The 19,981-nt window shown below is 39.4% G+C and overlaps 1 protein-coding gene across 16 annotated transcripts in view; it reads right to left on the bottom strand.

Moving 5' to 3' along the window:
- Nucleotides 1-19,981, bottom strand: part of SNCAIP (synuclein alpha interacting protein) — a 147,410-nt gene that overhangs the window by 32,918 nt on the left and 94,511 nt on the right. For 10 of the 16 annotated variants that reach the window (XM_045394151.3, XM_073995168.1, XM_045394153.3 and 7 more), the window contains exons 4-5: nucleotides 6,324-7,195; nucleotides 4,577-4,756 (exon numbers count right to left, since the gene is read on the bottom strand). In XM_045394151.3, the coding sequence (XP_045250086.2) occupies nucleotides 4,577-4,756; nucleotides 6,324-7,195 (1,052 nt within the window). The remainder of the gene's footprint in view (nucleotides 1-4,576; nucleotides 4,757-6,323; nucleotides 7,196-19,981) is intronic. The other 6 variants (XM_073995170.1, XM_073995176.1, XM_073995171.1 and 3 more) reach the window with 1 other exon arrangement.

Raw genomic sequence — 19,981 nt, 5'->3', positions numbered from 1 at the left:
CAATAGATTAGTGTATGTACTCTTGTGTCTGGCTTCTTTTACACAGCAGGCCTTTGGGACTCATTCAAGCTACTGCTTGTATCAGTAATTTATTCCTTTTCTCTTGCTGAGAAGCATTTCATTGTAGAATTATACCACAATTTATTTATCCAATAACTTATCGATAGACATGTGGATTGTTTCGACTTACGGGATATTATTAATAAAGTTGCTATGAATATTTTTTGTGAATACATGCTTTTATTTCTCCTGGGTAAATAATGGAATTTCTGAGTCGTATGGTAGCTGTATATTTGACTTAATAAAAAGCCATCAAACTAGTTTCTAAAGTGATTGCCCACTTGACATCACCACCAGCATCATATGAGCATTCTAGTTGTTTCAAAACTAAGCCAACACATGGTATGGTTAGTTAATCAGTATTCTTCGATTAAGCTTCATAAGATGCACAACTGTTTTCCAATCCTCAAATAATCATATTTGTTAATGAAAAATCAGTAAACTCATATTTGAAATTAAAAATTTCATTAAGGGATGTGGTAAATATCTTAATTAGTAAAATACTAAACAATTTTAAAAAGGGAAATTATCTTTTATCATATACAAATAATATAACTATGGACACAGAAAGTAAAATATCCTCAACTTTTACATTTTTAAGGAAACCAACCCTCTTGACCTTTAGGGTCAAGTAAAAGTAGGCAGAAAAAAAGAGTAGGATTTTCTTATAGTCGTTTATGAGGATTTTTTACCCTCACAATTTTAAAAAAAATTTCTCATAATTTTGACAAACTTAAACCTCTCTCAAAAAACAATCAAGTCATGTAAATAGCTACAATATAGTCCATACATATCTGCAGAAAATGTTCCCTACCACTTATAGAGCAGTATGATATATAAACCCAGATATATATCTCCTAGTGATTAAAACCCAGATTGTGATATGGATTTAAATCTTAATCTGCCACTTAGTTACAAGACCATGCACAAATTACTTTACCTCTCTGATACTCAATTTTCTTAACTGTGAAACAGTGAAATACCAGGGATAATAGTAACTACCTCATAGAGTTACCATGAAGATTAAATGAGATAAAGCATGTAAACTTACTAAGCAGAAAATACTTGTTACCTTCTATTAGAATGCTCTCTTAGATCTCACAATAACTCTGTCAGACAAATGAAACATTCAACTGCCTTCCTAGTTTGCAGCTTGTGGGATTTTAGCCCAGGAGAAAAGAGGTATGGTTGGCAGGGAGCCAGGGGAGGCTTTACCAAGGGTAGCATTTAAATTAGTAGAATAGGATTACTTTCTCTTTATTTTAGAATTCTATCATTTAACTGCTCAAGGGTAAAAATCTATTCTAAACGGAGGACAATGAGGTAATCTGCTCATTCTTCATTTTATTCCATTTGGATAATAGAACTCCCAACTATTCACATGCAGATTCTATTCTCTTGAGGTATTTGCCCTGGGAGGTTGGTCTGTATGAGTTGGCTCCCTGCCCCTCTGGCTGGATCTGGCTGATGGAGAGCAGTGGCAGATCAGGAAAGGAGAGTGCATCTGAGGCCCTCTCTGTGGGGTTGCCATTGGCCAACTGAGTCCCTTAAAAAGCTCAAAAGTAAGCTAGTCCTTTGTACTCAGCCCTCTCTACCTCAAGTTCTTATAACCACTCCTTTCCCTTTCCCAGTTTTGGGGAGGTAACCGTGTACTGGTTGCTAAATAAAGACCCCATGGTATTGCACTTTCCTTTACGAATTCCCTTACCCTCAACCATCCTTTTATATATAATCCATTAATTACACACTTTCCTTAAATTTCACAATTGGAACATGCCAAATGTTTCCTACCAGGATTAAAAACAAAAAACTACTAACACACTAATACAATGTGCTTCATTCCTCTAAATGAAGAAAGGAATAGCAACCATACTGATCAGTATGGGTATCAGTAAGGTTATGTGTTTGAAGTCATGTTATTCCCAGATGGACACTTGGCTTTTTGTCTTAATCAAAAGGACTGAATGAGAAGTGAAAAGGGAATTAAGATTATTTCATTCCTAGACTAAGTCTTAAAATAACTTCTTCTTCTCTCCTGTTTTAGAAAACAGACTGCTCTCACCTTTTAGAAATATTTCTTTCCAATTACTTTACTTAATCATTTCTAAAGAAAACTCAATAATACCCTGAACTCCTACAGTATCTACTTTTGGGTATCCCAGAAGTAGTCAATAAATTCTGTACGTAACTGGCAGAATTTATTATGTTCCATTCCAGGAGTTTAATAGTGAGGGAGATGTTCTTAAGCCCTGATATGACTTCAAAGCCCCTGTTCTCAGGTAATCTTTCTATTTGATACCTTATCCCTGACTCTGCTTCCTGTCAGCCAAGTCATATTATCTTAGCAGCTTCTGTCTAACAGAGTTGGTACAAATGGAGCCCTCAAAACTGTGCTTAATGAGGTAAAAAAAACACCACTAGTTGGTTACTGGTGTTCAAAACAAGGTCCTAAAACAAAATGATGACTCTTTAGGACTCTTTCAATGTCATCAATGTTCATCAAAACACACTGAATGGACTGAGACAAAATATGTGTCAGGACAGATTTCTAAAGAGGGGAGCACTTGTTATAAAATATTTGTATTTACTGCTTTTGTAAATTCTAGAATAAAGGAATAGAACATTCAAATCATTGTCTGGAAGTAAAGTATGAAAAGCCTGAGACCTCAAACTTGTAAAAGTTTTTGAGTCTTATGGGTTTGAAATCTTTTTGATTAAAAGGAAAAACAAAACTGCTCTTTAAGTTTGCACACTGACTGTATGATGGCGATCTTATGTTGACAGTAGGAATATAAAAATGAATTAACACTTAATATGGATATCATAGAAGGTGTTTACACTGAAGACTGGCGTAATGACCACTAACTTTCTTATGTACCTTCTACTCAGAGATTTTTAATCTATCAAAACAAGCCCTAGGGCATATAAATTTAAAAAAATTCTTGTCATCTACCTATATAAATAATCTACCATTAGGAAGACTAATGAGAACTGCATTTTATAAACACTAAAACAGGACGGCAAATCTTAACACTCATTGGCACTGCAAGAATATTTTATTCATCACTGACACATACTCACTGATGCCTACAGGACTCTGTCACAGGACTGTGTCCCAAATTTGCCATCCTGTACTTGTGTTACTGATAACTTAGCGGTCTTCTCCACTAGCTATTAGCTCCTTAAAAGTAGGGACCATGACTTACACAACTTTGTATTGCTAGCCACCAAACACAGTACCTAGTAAACTTGGTACACTTTGTTAAGCTCAACTATATTAAATCTTGACTTTACATTTGACTTATCTTTCTTCATGATAGCTGCCTGTAGTTTAGTTCTGTCTTTCTTAATGATAGCTGCTTGCAGTTTAGTTCTTAATTCGACATCATATCATTTACAACCAAAGGAAAATGATACCCACAAGGGTCATAGATTTATTTTGTTTAAAAATTATTTTCTACACCAGATTTGAAGTATACCTAATTACTTTGCTTAACTGAGCAAAATTAAATAAAATGGAAATTATTTTTAATGTATAAACATTTGCTGAATCATCAAATTAAAAATACACAAAAATCAGGGTTGCATAAAAAATATATTCAGGTAGAACAGCAGTTGATATTTTTTTAAATGTAATGTTCTTTAGTGACATGTAGGTTTCTCTAACAAATTCCCCTCATCAATTTCAATATAACTTCATTTATAAAAATTATGATTATTCAGCTTTTAGAAGACACAACTATTATGTAAAGCAAAATACATATGCAAAAGTACAAGATGTACTATATTTCCCTGAATGTCACTTCTGGCTTTTTAATAAATACGATTGGATTCTACATTTACTTGCCAAAGATCTTTTAGATAATTTTAGTTGAATAGCTAATCTTCTAGTGATGTACTATATTTTGCAGAGGCACTTGCTGCAGTGCTATAAAAGTCCATGTTTTCTTGTCTCACAGTTTCTAGGTTTTAACTCTATCCCAGTTGACATTAATTTGTGTAGTTTTTGACAGCACACTGTGCTCTGTAAGAGCTAAACTCAAACTCGGCACTGATACTCTAAAAAATTCTTGATACTGAAGACACTTAAACTTCAGATGTGATCCATTAAGACCCCACTTTGTGATCTGAAATACTCCCGAGTGCTAGCATCCTTAAAAATACACCTTCCCCACATTTATCTTGCTCATTATTCAAGAAGAAATGAGAGTCTCTGATAGATCCAGGTGTGGTTAAGAAGCTAAATTGCAATCCCTATGAATAACAAAAGTTCTTAGAACCACAACATATCATTTTCCTTTCTCTTTAGTAGCAGATTGACAAAAACTGGGAATTTAGTCTCAAAATCTCAAAGCAGTGACTGAAATGTTTACTCTCTTAAATGCAGTATGTTCATTTGCTCTTTGCTTGACAAATCACTCTCTTCTCTCCCTTCCAACACTTTAGCTCACAAGGAATCTTAAAAAAATAGAAATCCGACTTTTAGCTGCGGAGGTTCCAGCCCCCAACCAGTCACCTTAATGGCCAGGCCTGCTGGAGTCAACTTCTCAGTGTTGCGCTCATTGAGGCAGTCTTCTCCCATCAAAGAAGTGAGGTGCTGTAGACACTCTGCATGTCCCTGTGATGCCGCAATATGTAATAGATTGTTTCCATTTTCATCGTGAATTTTGTCTAGATTGTCTGCAGCTAGGTGTGGCTGTATAAATAGTAAGATTAGAAAACCCAAGTCAATAAATCAGAGCAAGACCCTGTGGGTGTTTTTCTCTGGGCACTGGAAAGAAGAAATGAGCTTATAGAAGTTCTGGTGGCAGCCTTGGGGATCTAATAAATCAGAGTATCTTGCTATTATTCTTTGTTACAATATGCTTTAGAACATGAGTTCTCAAGAGACAGATCTTCATATGAGACATGGCAACAGGGCTAGGGCCAATGAGGTGTGGAGGCTTCAAGCTGGCTTTCTAAACAACTATAATGACATTTACAGTAATTGTCAGGTTCCTTGTCTGTCTCCCCTACTTGATTGTGAAGTCCTTGAGGGTTGGGGCTGGGTTTTATTTCCTGTTTTAGGTTTGTTGAATGAATGAACTATTTGTTTCTACCTGCTTATTTTGCCTTGGATTGTAGAGAACTGGCTTTGGCAAACTACCTGATGACTGCTGGTATCTGGAGGCTACATGGCTTCGGTTTTCTCATCTCTAGTGAAGTTTTGTCCCTTGACTATGAACTAGTTGATAGAGATTTTTGGGTGAACTGAGAGGTGTTGTTAGCATTTGGGAAACATGAAAACATAAGAAAGACAAAAGAAAGGAATGAACCAAAGAGAATTAGCGGGAAGAGCCAGGAAAATTGAAAAGACATTTTCAGGAGAAAATACTACTACTACTTTATTTCATAAAATTATTCAATTATATCACCCTATCACAATAGTATTTGTGATAATAGAGCAAGTATATTGTACTTAAGTATGCATGGCTTTACAGTAAGTAGAATCACATTGCCAAGATGTGATGATTTTCCTGAATGAGACTTTAATTAGCATCATAGTATGAGCCCACGCTTGCTACTGTTTGATCCAAGTCTGGAAGCCAGAAAAGAACAATGTAGGCAGATGGAGTGCTATTTAAGTTTAGCTCTCTCTGAGCCTAAGCAGAACAGACTTTTCTTACATCATGTTACTCTGTTTCTAGAGTCTTTGGAAAAGCTTCATGCTCCCTAGACATGCAGAGCTGGAAGTAAATAAAAACTCCACCTGGGTCAGAGGGCAATGAAGCTCTTGGGTAAGCTTCTATCTACAAATGCTTTTCAAACAACCTTGTCCAACTCTTCTGAATAATGATCAGGACAAAACAGAAGACCCTCTGTTTACATATCCGGCAGGTCCACCATCAGCCAAGAATTGACATCCCCACAAATAACTGCATGAGAGCATTGGGAACCATTTGAAAAGCAAAAAGAAAGACATTAAGATTCAAGTTAAAGAAAGTGCCGGGCTCTCTTTGTTTGAGATTGAGTCTTCTTTTCAGTTGAATTCATGCAAAGTTAAAATGAAATAACACTCACTCTCTAGCCATTTGTTTTCCCTGTATTAACCTCATAACTTCTTATTTTAAAACTCAAAAGGTCACATCTCCCAACTAAAGCCACAAGTAAAGATTAAGTAAGAACCAAAACAAATGCAGCATCTTTCTGTTACTAACGAATGCAGCTGATAAAAAAGGAGTCTCCAGTCTATTGACATGTATACTGAATTAGATTATACTTACCAGGAGAGAGATCTGTCCTTCTTTAACAATGTTCAAGATGCTTTTTACTTTTTTCAGATACTCACTCCTTTCTTCTGGGCCTTGGGAGCTGGTCCAGTTCAGGCCACTGACCTGCTCTTCTGGTTTGGATTCTGCTGCTGAGGATTGTAGGTGGAAGGCCCTGAGCTGGCAGTCTGGTGTTGTCTTCTCAACTTTTCGACCATGAGGATCACTAAATGTCTTGTTTAGGAAGTCTTTACTCTGGTTTTCAGGCTCATATGCAGAGCCACATTTAACCAGAGGAGGTGAGATCTCGGTTTCTTCAGTGGCCAGCTTGTGCTGGTCGCGGATGACAGCTGATGCTTTTCTCAAGTGAGGGCTTTTCACAGGAGAAAGAACACAAAATGGTGCCATGTTGGATGATGAGCTCTCAGAACTTCCTGTAGAGCAGGCTTTGCCAGAAAGGCCATTGATGGTTGTGCATAAGCCCAAAATTCTTTTTTCTGAAGTCACCTTGGTAAAAGAGGCAAGCTGCTGACTGGATTTAATATAAGGCACATCCAGAATCTCATCCATGTCGAGGTCGTAGTGCTCCAGTTCGCCCAGCGATGTGCTGGGCTCAGAGCTCTTACCTGGTGGGCCACCCACTCCATCTCCAGGGCTGAGCTCCTCAGGCTGGGGGCCCAGGTCAGACTCACCCCCTTTCTGGTACTCAACCACTTTCTGGTTCTTTTGGTCATCACTTTCATTGTTCTCCAGAGTCTCTGGCTGATGTTTCAGTGGCGAAACCCGCTTCACTGGGCGGAACTTACTGTACACATCAGCGATTCCTGTGGGCTTTTGCGTGTTTGTAATGAGAGTTGAGATGCCACAATTCCAGCTAGAGCTAGAAACTGTTTTTAAAAAATTAAAATAGGAAGCTATTAATTTGGAATGCTGAACACATCTTGGCTATGCAGGTAGATGTGGTTCATTCGCGCTATGTTCAAATTAAGGCTCTGTGCATGAGGATGACTTACAGAGAGTGCATATTGATAGAACAAAAAAAATCAAACTTACCATTGGAAAACAACGAATAATCAAAGAAAGTTATAACATATTGACTCAAAATTAATTAAAGTAATAATAATGGTAATGGTAAACAGCTAAGGAAGCAACCCCAGATAAGTATTTAGGTTTATTCCCCGGATAGATCTACCTCCCTGGCAATATTTATATATTTGTCATCACCCTGAAAAACAAGATTAGAGAATAAGATTTTCAGTGTTTTTTTTGTTTGTTTGTTTTTTGAGACGGAGTCTCGCTCTGTCGCCCAGGCTGGAGTGCAGTGGCGCGATCCCGGCTCACTGCAAGCTCCGCCTCCTGGGTTTACGCCATTCTCCTGCCTCAGCCTCCTGAGTAGCTGGGACTACAGGCGCCCGCCACCGCGCCCGGCTAATTTTTTGTATTTTTAGTAGAGACGGGGTTTCACCGTGGTCTCGATTTCCTGACCTTGTGATCCGCCCGCCTCGGCCTCCCAAAGTGCTGGGATTACAGGCGTGAGCCACCGCGCCCGGCCGATTTTCAGTGTTAAATAAATTTCCAAACTACAGAGCTTGCAGTGAGTCGAGATCGCGCCACTGCACTCCAGCCTGGGTGACAGAGCGAGACTCCGTTTCAAAAAAACAAAACAAAACAAAAACAAAATTCCAAACTAATTTAGGGAGAAAAGGGATGTATGCTGTATGCACACATGCACACACATTAGCGTGCATGTCCACATACACCCCTAATGCATAAGAAGTCCCATGTAAAGAAGGGGCATATTATTTAATATTGAGCAAATGCAAACTATGATCTGCTGAGTGACTCCCTAGGTGTGCCATTAAGTGGATTAGGGAAAGAATAGGAAGGAATGCAGTGCTCAGGAGCTGAAAGGCCTGTGGGAGACAAGACATAGTTGAGTTAACCCCACCTTGGTCAAAGTACCTGGTCAACTATCATGCAGCAGCATTTCATGGTGCTTTCTGACATATGACACAGTGACAGAATGCACTAACACTTCACAACAGAACATGTTCTTTAAGATTCAATACTGCCCTCCATTGTTGAGAAGGCTGGAAATAAACAGGGTAAGAAAGTTCTGAAAAGAAGATGGGTTAGGCAGACTGGTTATTTTTTCTAATTTCTGTGCAAAGTTTGGATAAAGGTTGTGTGTTGGTTTGCATTTGAGTAAGTGTCTGGTTGTGATAGAGTAGAAAGTGAAACAGTCAGACACACCTGGAGGTGAAAGATAAGAACCATCTCTCCTAGTTATGAGAGGCTGCCTGGTGCCTTCTCTTGGGGCAAGCAGATGGAGCAACAACAGTCTCCTCAGCCATGATTATACTGCTTCCTCCCGTGCCACTCCCCTGCTAGATAAAAGATGACCCAGTACCCTTGGAAACTTGCAAGTCACTGATTTATGGGTTCCTAGTTCCCTGCCACATAGTTCCTATCATCCCCCATCAAAGGATGAGATTTCAGGGGGCATGCCCTACAGCTAGGGACCTTCCATTTACCTCTTCTCTTCTGAAACAACAAGTGAAAAGCATGTGTATGTGTGTGTTCTTTGCTACTGGGAACAACTAAAGGAAAAAAGAACATAAGATGGGTGTATATTCACATCTGTAACTTCTGCAATAGCCCTTGGCTGTGACTGACTCTTAGGGTGAAAGTGGAACATACATTATTAAAGTTCCCTAAATTTAAGCTACTGGTCATTCTTCTTCCTGCTGGGGTATGTTCTAAAAGGATTCAGAGAAGTTCTTGAATGAAGCTAAGGGGATGAGAGTGAGTGCTCTGAACCTGAATGCTATATAACTATCTGTGAGTTCTTTCCCTGAAACTGACCACAACTTTGCATGAGGTTTGCAAGGGTCTGCACTGTGCAGTCCACTTCTCAGACCTTTCTGGCTCTGACTTTTTAGAATCTAAGAAGAGAATACTATGAGCTGTGGAAGGAGGGCTGGATTCTCTCCAATAAGTAATGTAGAAGAGAATGTTCCAGAAGGGAAGGAAGGTATCTTAGATGGTCTTAGGCTGCTGCTTTTTTCCCCTTTTGTTGGCTCTAGTTCTTAGTTGTACACAGTGCTTGGCATAGATCAGACAATTAACAAATGCTAGTATGTGAATTTGAATCTCACTTTGCATAACACATTAAATCTTCTAAAATGTACAAAGTGCATCCTTCTGAGGGATTTACAGTTTAATTTCACAGGGGACAAAATCCTGTTAATAAACTCAGTGGAGTGATAATCACCAGTAAGAGCTCAATTTGCTAAAGTTATTTATGAAATGTAAATATGCAAAGGCACAGACTAATTCCAGTTGGTCTCTTATAAATGTAAAAGTTTTCTATCTTTTATGTGACCTTTTCTCTCTAAAAATATAAAGCCATGAAAAATTAATGTCTGCCAGAAATTTCTGCCAAGCCTTTCTCTCTTCAAGAACACATGGTTACTTATTTAATTAAAACAGCAGAGATAGTGGACATAGAGTTTATAAGATGTAAATATGCCTTTAATTTTATTCATCAACTTTCTGCAAGACTTTAAATAAAATGGAAAAAAATGTATATATATACTCATAGACATTTCTGAGATACACTCTTATTATTGAGTATATTTGGTAATATTTTGCCAATTACCTTGATTTCTTTGGAACCTCTAGAAAATATGCATCTCAGAAGGTAATAAAAAAATTTAAAGCCACATAACTTAGTAGGTCAATACAACGAGTGCATTGTACCAATATATTTATGTGTTATATAAGGTCGTAGGTTCAAAGGGCTACTCTTTTATGTTGGCTTTATTTACATGTGAAATTTTTTCCAAGTGATACAGGGAAATGGATACCATATGTTTCCCAGCTGTTTTGTTCTGACAGGAGCCATTAAAAATGCTCTATGGAAATGAATTCTGTCTGGGTCTTACAAAAACACATCTTTCCACAGAAGGATCTAGAAACTGAAGAAGGAGTGCCAACATTTTGGTTTGTTGTCCCTCTCCTTCTTCAAACCTATGACTCTTTCTGAGGCTGTGAGTGAGATCTGTGTTTTCTCGTCTATGTTTTGATTGCCAAGAAAAGACATCCCAGTAATGAAAAATGGATTATTTCACAGGTTTTCATTAAAAGGCTCCAATTTATTGCTATATCATAAACCTGGATGGGAAGAAGGGCAACTTTGTGCTACATACAAAAGACAAAATTCAATTCCTTTATCGCTGCTAAGCTGTGTAATCATGTACTTTAAGAACAACACAGAAGAGGGGCTATTAATGACTAGTAAGATTTTCACTTGCAATTATTTAAATTTATCAAAAATTTCACTCATACTTTTATTTCATTGCAATGCAATAATACATTTCTTATCATACATGGAAACAAGGTTTAGACTTATTTTGTTACTAGAAAAATTTTGAGGCTAATTTTGCTTTTTGGAAATTATGAATAAATTCTTTACATGTTACCAAAATTTAAATCTCCCCAAATTTTATCCATTTTAGATTTGTACAAGCTCCATGAGAGCAGAGTCTGTGTCTAATTTATCTCTCTATCCCTTAAAGAACCCAGAAAAATTGCTTTACATAAGTAGATTCATAATGACTTTTTGGTTGAATGGGCTCATTTTCAACATCTTACAGAAGTAAACATGCCTAATAAGCCTTAAACCTGTCTATCTGATTACACCACAGATTTTCTAAAATGGTCAGTAAGTAAACAGACATGTATTTGCTGCTGATGTATAGGCCACAATTATCTCTTCAGTCTAGCTGACACTTGGAATGCCACTGAGCTTTAGTAAAGTATTTGCCTGCTGACTGTCCACACCCATCTACTGATTGAACAAACATGTAATGCAGTCTTAGAATGTGCAAGGATTCCTGATAGGTGGCCTGTTCCGATCCAAGTGCCTCATCTCTCTCCACCCTTTCCCACTCCCTCCCCTTCCCCTTTTCCCCCAATACATCCAGATGCTACTCCCCTTCCCAAAACATATTCCTTGTGATCGTGGCCTACATGGTGACAAGAACACTTATGCAGTCTTCCAAGCACTCTATCTCCAAGGCATCCTTGACTCTTCTCTTTCCTTGACCCCTGCCCTTCATCACTCAGGCACCAAGTCCTGCTGTGTCCTTATCCTTAATCCCTCTGAAATCTGGGCCCTCTTCTTCATCATCACTAAACTGACTGGACCACACTGGGATCCTCTCCCACAGTCTCTGTAAGTTTTTCCTGGCTTCCCCTGTTCTCTTTTTTTCAGTCCTGAGTGATCCTTCTTCAGTAAGTCTGACTTTGTCACCCAAAATCCACTCAAATATTTCAGGTAGCCCTGCACTAAACAATATTTCCCCATATGTGGGTGCATATCCCTGCAATACCTAAGAGGCGCACAGGAACCATGGTAATACCCCTGATTTACCGAGTGAGAATGCTATTGGCCTTCCAAATTCTCTTTCTTCTTACTAATTAATTTAAGGAGACTCATTTTGGTGCTAGAATGAATTTAACTCCTTTCCAAAACTTACAATTCCCTATTCGAAAAATGAGACCACAGGCTTCAGGCTCAGAGATGTTCATAAGCAAATAATTAAAGGAATGTTTCATGTTCAATTTATCACATTCATTTTAATGATGACCTTGAATTTATTGCAAGTGACCATGGCTTTCTATTACAACCATAGTGACATGAAGTTTCTTTTAAAAACAAATATATCTGAAAGTCAGGTGTTTTAGAAAAATATATTAAATAAACAGTACAGATGCAATACAGGTAAAGCAAAAATAACAGAGGTAGACTTGGGATATAACGCATGTTGTGGAAATGATACTTAAATTACTAGGTTTGTGAAACCTTGGCTTCCAGGATAATAGCTAAATTCTTTAGCATGGTATGTAGCAGCTCTTGTATTTGTTTTCTAATTTACCTTATCATCTCAGCACTCATGATTCCCAAATCACTAATTTTTCCCTGCAGCTCCACTGCTAAATTCATCCTTTCTGGATATACCACACTCTCCCTGCGTTTAAGCTTATTCCTACTTTTCTATAATGCTCTTGGCTGTCTTCTCTGCCTGAGACTGAGGCTCATCTCACAAGATTCCACTCAGGGGTTATTTCCTTTGTGCAGTTCCTGTGACTCTCCTAGGGAATAATTGCTCCTGGATTCCCAGTGCCCTGATAATATCTGCACATACCTAGAGTTGGGCATTTTGGAAATTCTGTTACAACTATTCACTCATACACCTGTTTAATCTTCCCTCCTGAGAACCCCTCAAGGGCAAAGATAGCCTGAGAACCAACTTGTGTTTATAACCAGCCCTTTGTCTAGCAGGGTGCCTTGAAGATACTGGGGACCAATGACTTAATCTTTCAATGAATGGATGAATGAATAAAAGAGGAGGTGGCCAGGGAAGAAGGAAGGGGGAAGGGAGAAAGGAATAACGGAAGGAAGAAAGGAGGGAAGGAAAGGAGGAGGAGGGAGGGAAGGAAGCTGCCAAAACCAAAGATGAAAAGTATAGTAAATAAATGAGTTCTGACACAATGAAGTCACCTTGCCACATTTTGGGCATACCAATTGTGCCAAGTATTTCAAAGACAGTGTTAGTAAGCTCTTGAAAAATGTTTAGACAAGATGTGCTGCATATTAAACCACTTTCATCTATTTCCTACAAAACATTCCTCAGTTTCCTCATCTGTAAAATGATGGGGTTAGACTATAAGATTGCCAAAACCTGATCCACCTCTAAATTTCTATGACTGTGTGGAATGTCTACAAATAATAGAGCTCTTTATTCTGAATGACTCACTATGAAACACTATAATTTCTCTGGATCTATGTCTTTCACCAGATCCTCACAAATTTATAATTATGAGGCTATGCTGATTGCTGACACAGAGCAACTGTTTGGCTCCTAAGACTGATAAATTAGTATTTTCTTAGGAAGATAATGGACAGTTTGCTGTTGCAACAGTGGATTCAATTTTCAAGACCAAACGTCAATGCTGGCTCCCAAAATGCCTATTTATTTTACTTCTAAATAGAAAGCTATGTGTCCATATTAGAAATTTAGCTTGAGACACCAAGAAGAGAAGAAAAGGGGTATCATTTAGGACAAAGTAGTGTTCCCCTACTGTTTTTCATTAAAAGTTAAATGGATTTTATCTTCCATGAGGAACAAAGTGGTCAGCTTTAGCTATAATTGCCTTCAAGTATACACAACAATATACCTCACATCCATAGCTACTGGAAACCTAGGCGCCTTCCAGAACATACTTTTGAAGTTCTTCAACATTCCATTTCCTTCCATTTTCACAGCAAAAGGAGGGGCGTTATGAACGATTGGGAGTATTAATGCTAGAGTCAGGAGGTTGGTTAGTCTGATGTAAGCTGAAGTCTGTACTGCACCCACTTACTGCAGACACCTCAGGTTCTGTAAGAAGTGATGACAGGTGGCTTATCCCATGTTCTGACAGGAGGAAGAAGGCACGGAGTCTGAGTGAGGACGACTTGCTGGGTGCTCTTCTGTGCTGCCCTGAGAGATCAGACCATGACCTGATCAAAGTTAAGGCTGAGTCAAGTCTGGATTTGGAGAACTGTGATGGGGCACTGTGTTGGGAACAGCAAAAGGGTGTGTGAGGAATGAGTGTTTCTGGGATGTTCCCTTCGGGCTGCTTGCTCATCCTTTTCATTGATGCTACGGACCCTCTAGTAAGGGTAATGTGAGGCTGAGAAAGGAGGACAGAAGGCTTGTTTATTATAGAAATGCCAGTCAACGATCTATACACATTAGGGCATTAAAACACTGTGGGGAAAGCGTCACTGATTTGGGTTCTAAACTTTCTGTCTTTAAGTGGCTACTGATACCAAGCAGCTGTCGTTGAATGTGTCTGATTCATGTTTTATTATTTCCAGCTCACATAATTTTGCACCCTATTTTCACCCATTTTTTTGTTTAGTGACAACTCATTGAAATACTCAAGCCCTACTACCCTGGATAGAAAAGATACTTCACCAAAGAGGCATATTCCATCACGAAATCAGACTCAATATTTTGACAACTTTAAACCTTTGGGCTTCGAAAGTGCAGTTTCCATAGAACAGCAACTGGTGGGGTGAAGAAAGTTACATGGTCTTTGCATTATTGTGCCATCTATAAAGTATGCTGACCTTCACTTTGACACTAGCAAAACCTCGTGAGTGGATTAAGTTTTGTGTTCATTCCAGGCCCATTTACCAGGTTTCCTTTCCTTCTTTCCCCCTCTCTCTTGAGGAAATGTAGGGAGAGATACATGTCAGGGGACAGTGAAAGGCTTACCATTGGAGATGCTCAGGAACAGGGCAGAGCTCTGAGCAGGCTAAGTGTGGCTTCTGGCCATGCAGCACACACACATTTTAACTGAAGGTGGCGATGTTTTACAGGGTTGATCTACCGTCAAGGACAAAGGACTCTGAGTTACTGCTTCTTGGTAGGAGAGAACAGGAGGCTGATAGCACAGGTTGAAAAATTTCTACCCTCTTCTCTCCATTTTCAGTTGACAACTCCCAAAATGTCTGCTGATTTTACTTCTAAATATGGACTATGTGTCCACATTAGAAAATTAGCTTTAGACACCAAGACGACAAAGAAAATGGGGTGTGTCTTTAGGGTATAAAAGTGTTCCCTTCTTGTTTTATTTTTGCTAAAAGTTAAATGCATTTTATTTTCCACAAGAAACAAAGTGGTGAGTCTGTGAAAAGTGGTCTTATTTTAAGAAGGACACACTTTAAGGGGAGGAGAAATGGAAGATCCAGTGCTGGCCTGCAGCCTACTCTTGCTCTTGGCAGGTCTGTAGGTCTGCCCTTGCAAGCTCCTACCATGGCCTGAACCCTCAGGTACAAGACTGGAGAGAGAACAGGCAGGTGCAGTGGCAAACAAAGTGGGAGGAAGAATGGACAGTGGCTCGCCGGGATTAATGAATGGCAGAGCTGCTGCACCTCCGTCTTCAGGTGCAGGTCACCGTACACTTCACAAATATTACTAATAAGAGTGAAAAAAAGATTTAAATATATTTTAAGAATTCTACAAAGCAATATTTCTCATTTGGAATTTTCCTAAAATGCCCCCCACTTAATACTTTAAAATTGCCGATACATTTATGTAAGGCTTTTTATGCTGCTGAGTACAAGGCAAGTGTATGATTTCATTAGATTTCCACAACTCTGGAGGATGGATAGACAGTTCTTATGTATTCTTACTTGGAAATAAATGAGAACTCAGAGAATTTTAAGTGTAATGTGGAAAATGACATAGCATGCTGACTTCTCAACTAGGACCAAGGTTCTCTGACTCTTAACTTTCTTTCCGTAACACTGGAGGACTGCCTTATTGAAATTAAATTATTCCCTAAAGATACAATTCACATTTTTCTCTATTTGGGTCACATATATGCAATGGAATCCCAGAAATCAGTAGTCATACTCATTTCAGATTCACTCTAACCTAAATCCAACACTGTGTTGTCTGTGTAAATTTTGGTAACAATTTACTAGGAACCTTCTGTGTGGGAGCAAAGTTAGAAAAATAATTTATGGCCAGGCAAGGTGGCTCATGCCGGTAATCCCAGCACTTTGGGAGGCTAAGGTGGGCGGATCACTTGAGGTCAGGAGTTCACGATCAGCCTGGCCAACATGGTGAAACCCCATTTCTATTAAAAATATAAAAATTAGCCAGGTATGGTGGTGCATGCCTATAATCCCAGCTACTCAGGAGGCTGAGGCAGGAGAATCACTTGAACTTGGGAGATGGAGGTTTCAGTGAGCCGAGATTGTGCCCCTGTACTCCACTCCAGCCTGGGCAACAGAGCAAGACTCTGTCTCAAACAAACAAACAAACAAACAAAAAACAAAAAAAAGGAAAAATAATTTTTAATGACTTTTCTTGGCTGGGCGCACTGGCTCAGACCTGTAATTTCAGTACTTTGGGAGGTTGAGGTGGGAAGACTGCCTAAAGCCAGAAATTGGAGACCAGCCTGAGTAACAAGTGAGATCCTCATCTCCACAAAGAATTAAAAAATTAGCCAGGCATGGTGGCTTGCTCCTGTAGTTTCATCTACGAGGGAAGCTGACGCAGGAGGACTGCTTGAGTCCAGGAGTTGGAGGCTGGTGGTGGGCTATGATTGTACCAATTCACTTCAGCTGGGGCGAAAGAGTGAGACCCTGTCTACAAAAAAACAAAAATATCCCCCAACCTTTCTTGAAAACAGTTGAGTGGAAGTGTTTCCTTCCTCTTTATTTTTAGCAGCATTAGCCTAAATTTAGAGTCATTTTATCACTGAGAATCTGTTCTTACAGCTGCTAATTCCTTCAGCCGGCTAAGGGTGGTGATCTTTTTCCTTTATTATTATTTTTTTAATTTAGTAAGCAAGAAAAGCAGGAATACAAAGCATAGTCAGAGTGCTAAAGCAACTGGTAATTGGCAGAATGCTACAGTACTCTTATACAGTTAATTCATTCAACAAATATATATTGAATGTCTTCTGTGCACATGTCTCTCGGGGTGCAGGGGTGAATGAAATAGACATAATGCTGCTCAGACAATGATGCAAGTACACAGATAAATAAAAAAAATTACTAAATGCAAACTGCTTTGAATAAGGAGAGGACTGGAATAGAAAACAGATGAGAACCTCAACAAGGAGGTGACATTTAAGCTAAGACCTGGAGGATGAGAAGAAGCCACTTATGTGAGAAACTGGGAGGTTAATATAAAAGATAATTTTACAAAGATCTGAGTAGGTAGAAGGAAGCACATCTGCAAGTGTCTAAGGCAGAGAGAATCTGGCAGGTTCTGTAGCTGTTACTGCTAGATCAGAGTGGGTCAGAGTCAAAGGAAGCAAAGTTGAAGCTGGGGGAGGTTATCAGGGACCCCAATAACCCCCATTTGGGGGTTTTACTGGCCACAACAAAGAGTTTGTTTATTATTTTAACTGAAATGGGTATTTCTGAGGGGTTTTGCAGAGAAGTGGGTGTCTTCGGAGTCCAGAAGCGGGAGAGGGAGCTCTCAGTAGCTGCTTTGGTAAGACGCTAATTCCATTTATGAGGGCTCCATCCTCTTGACTAATCACTTCTGCAAAGATCCCACCTCCAAGTACCATCATCTTGAGAGTTAGGTTTCAACATACACATTCTGGAGGGACACAAACATTTAGTTTATAGCATGGGGATATACTTTGAGCACAGAGACTCAAGACCTGGTGATGAATTGATACGGGACATCAGGGAAAGCAAGAAAATCTGGCTTCAGCACCTGATGAGATGTTTCAGTCAGCAGAGTGCAGTTCACTGAGGAGGGAGTATGAGGAGCAACACGTCAGGCAGGGGAATTCAAAAATTTCTCTTTAGAATTCCATGAGACTTCTAATGTAGACACTGAGTGGGCCATTAAATAGGAGGCTGGAATGTGGAGAGGATTTCCAGCAGCATGTAGATGGTATTTCAAGCTGTAAGCATGTATGAGAGATCAAATGAGAGGCTGAGAGGGCAGAGGGAGGGTCCTATTAAATATTTAGTCCCACTTGACTATTGAAAGGTCAAATTTAGAGGGAGGAGGAGTTGCAAAGGAAGATTAAGAGGGTGTTAGAGGGTTAGGAGAAAAATGAGGAGAGAGGTGGTCTCACAAAGCCAAGAGAGGAGACTGTTTCCAGAAAGGAGGGGCCTATTGTCTCAGCTAATGCTGACAGGTCAAGAAAGATGAGAATAGCAAAGTGTCAGTGCATTTGACAGCATGGAAGCCATCACCTTCCCTAGAGAGATGGAAATCATACTAGGGATGTTTAAAGTAAATAGAAAGTTGGGGACAGGGGAGGGAGTTTCCCATGACTTTTTAAAGCAGGTTGGCTATAAATGGAGGGTTGGCAAGGAGGAGCAAGTAGGATGGGAGCTTCTAGAGGTGGTTGGTTTGTTTTTTAAGATGGAAGGTAGAGAATGTTTGTATGACGAGGATAATGGCCTCATGGAGACAAAGAGATTAATAGTGCAGATGAAAGAGGAGATAACTGAAGAATCAGGGTGTCAAACCAAACGAAGAGAAGCAAAATATCAGCTGTCTCATACTTCAACCATGATACAAACCCAGAGGATTCCTTTCACGTCTTCACACATTCATCTGTCCATCTACACCTCAGGTATATGGTCAGCAGCAGCGCCCAGGCACTGGAGACACCATCATGAACAAAATCACCCGAATGAGTTTTCAGTGTACTGATATTAAACCAACATCACATTAGTATACAGATATGTATAGAGTAGGAAAAGTATAGGGAGCTAGGAAATAATAGGAGTTGGTGGGATGTACAGTTTAGGAGCCACTAAAAACCTGTGGTTATCAAACACTTAAAATATGACTAGTGGCACTTGTCAAAATGATAATAGTTTTCCCTTGTTGGGTTAAAGAAAGTATATTATAAAATTGATCTATCTGCTTATACTTTTTAATGTAGCTATTAGAAAAATTTTAAGTTACATATGTGGCATGTGGCTTACATTACATTTCTTTGTCATTGTTTCCTCAGGCTTTTTATTTGTATACATTTAAGGCGTACAAGTACAGTTTTGTTATGTGGATCTATTGCACAGTGGTGAAGTTTGGGCTTTGAGTGTAACCATCACTCGAATAACGAACATTGCACCTATTAAGTAATTTCTCACCCTGCACCCCTCTCCCACCCTTCTGAATTTCCAATGTCTATTATTCCACACTCTATGTCCATCACATTATATTTCTATTGGACAGTGCTGGTCCAGAAAGTCAAGTAAAGGGGCCCTAAGGAGGTGACCTTGGAGGTGGAGGGAGAAAAGGAATAACATCCCATGTGAAGGAACACTGCTCATTTGAAGAACTGAAGGAGGCTCCTTGATGTGACTGGCAGGCAGGAGGCATGCAAGGAAGCCTGCTGGTCCAACAGAAGATCACTCTGGGCCTTGAAGGCCACATGAGAGAGTTTCCCATTGCATATCTTGAGAACCATCCTGGGAAACCATTGCTTGGTTTTGAGCAGAGAGTGGCATGATAAGACTTGCATTTTTGAAAAGATCACTGTGCCTCACTAAAAACAATGGACTGGTATCTAGGTGACCCAGGTCAGTGCTTCTCAAACTTGAATGTGCATAAATGAATACCCTGGGGATTGAGCTTGTTAAAATGCAAATTCTGATTCAGGAATCTGGGGCATGTTTGAGAGCCTGCATTTCTCACAACCTCCTGGGTGATGCTGCCGCTAATGGTGCTGTGGTGGGTCCTGGATCATACGGTGAGATGCAAGGGCCATTTGAACAAGCACATGCCACAGAAGCGTCGGGACTTATGCAAGAAGACCCTTCAACTATGAGATTCTAGGATTTTGTTTCTATTACTTGAGTTTACTTTATGACTTTTTTTTTTTTTTTTGAGGGAAGAGTCAGAGTAAAGGAGGTAAGTGGATAAAAAGGGGTGATCTGAAATGTGAAGATAGAGCCCATTGAATATTGAGAGACAAAAGCAAAGGCTATGCTTTCAGGAAGAACTGGGGTGCTGTCAGAGATGCTATGACAGAGCTACCAAACTAGAAATGTCCCTCAACACACACTCATACTTTTGCCTTTAAAAAGTATGGGAAGATGGGATGGGGAAACCGCTATT

Source organism: Macaca fascicularis, chromosome 6 (assembly GCF_037993035.2).
Source record: "Macaca fascicularis isolate 582-1 chromosome 6, T2T-MFA8v1.1".
Classification (NCBI taxonomy): domain Eukaryota; kingdom Metazoa; phylum Chordata; class Mammalia; order Primates; family Cercopithecidae; genus Macaca; species Macaca fascicularis.
This window is presented reverse-complemented; position numbering and strand designations above follow the sequence as displayed.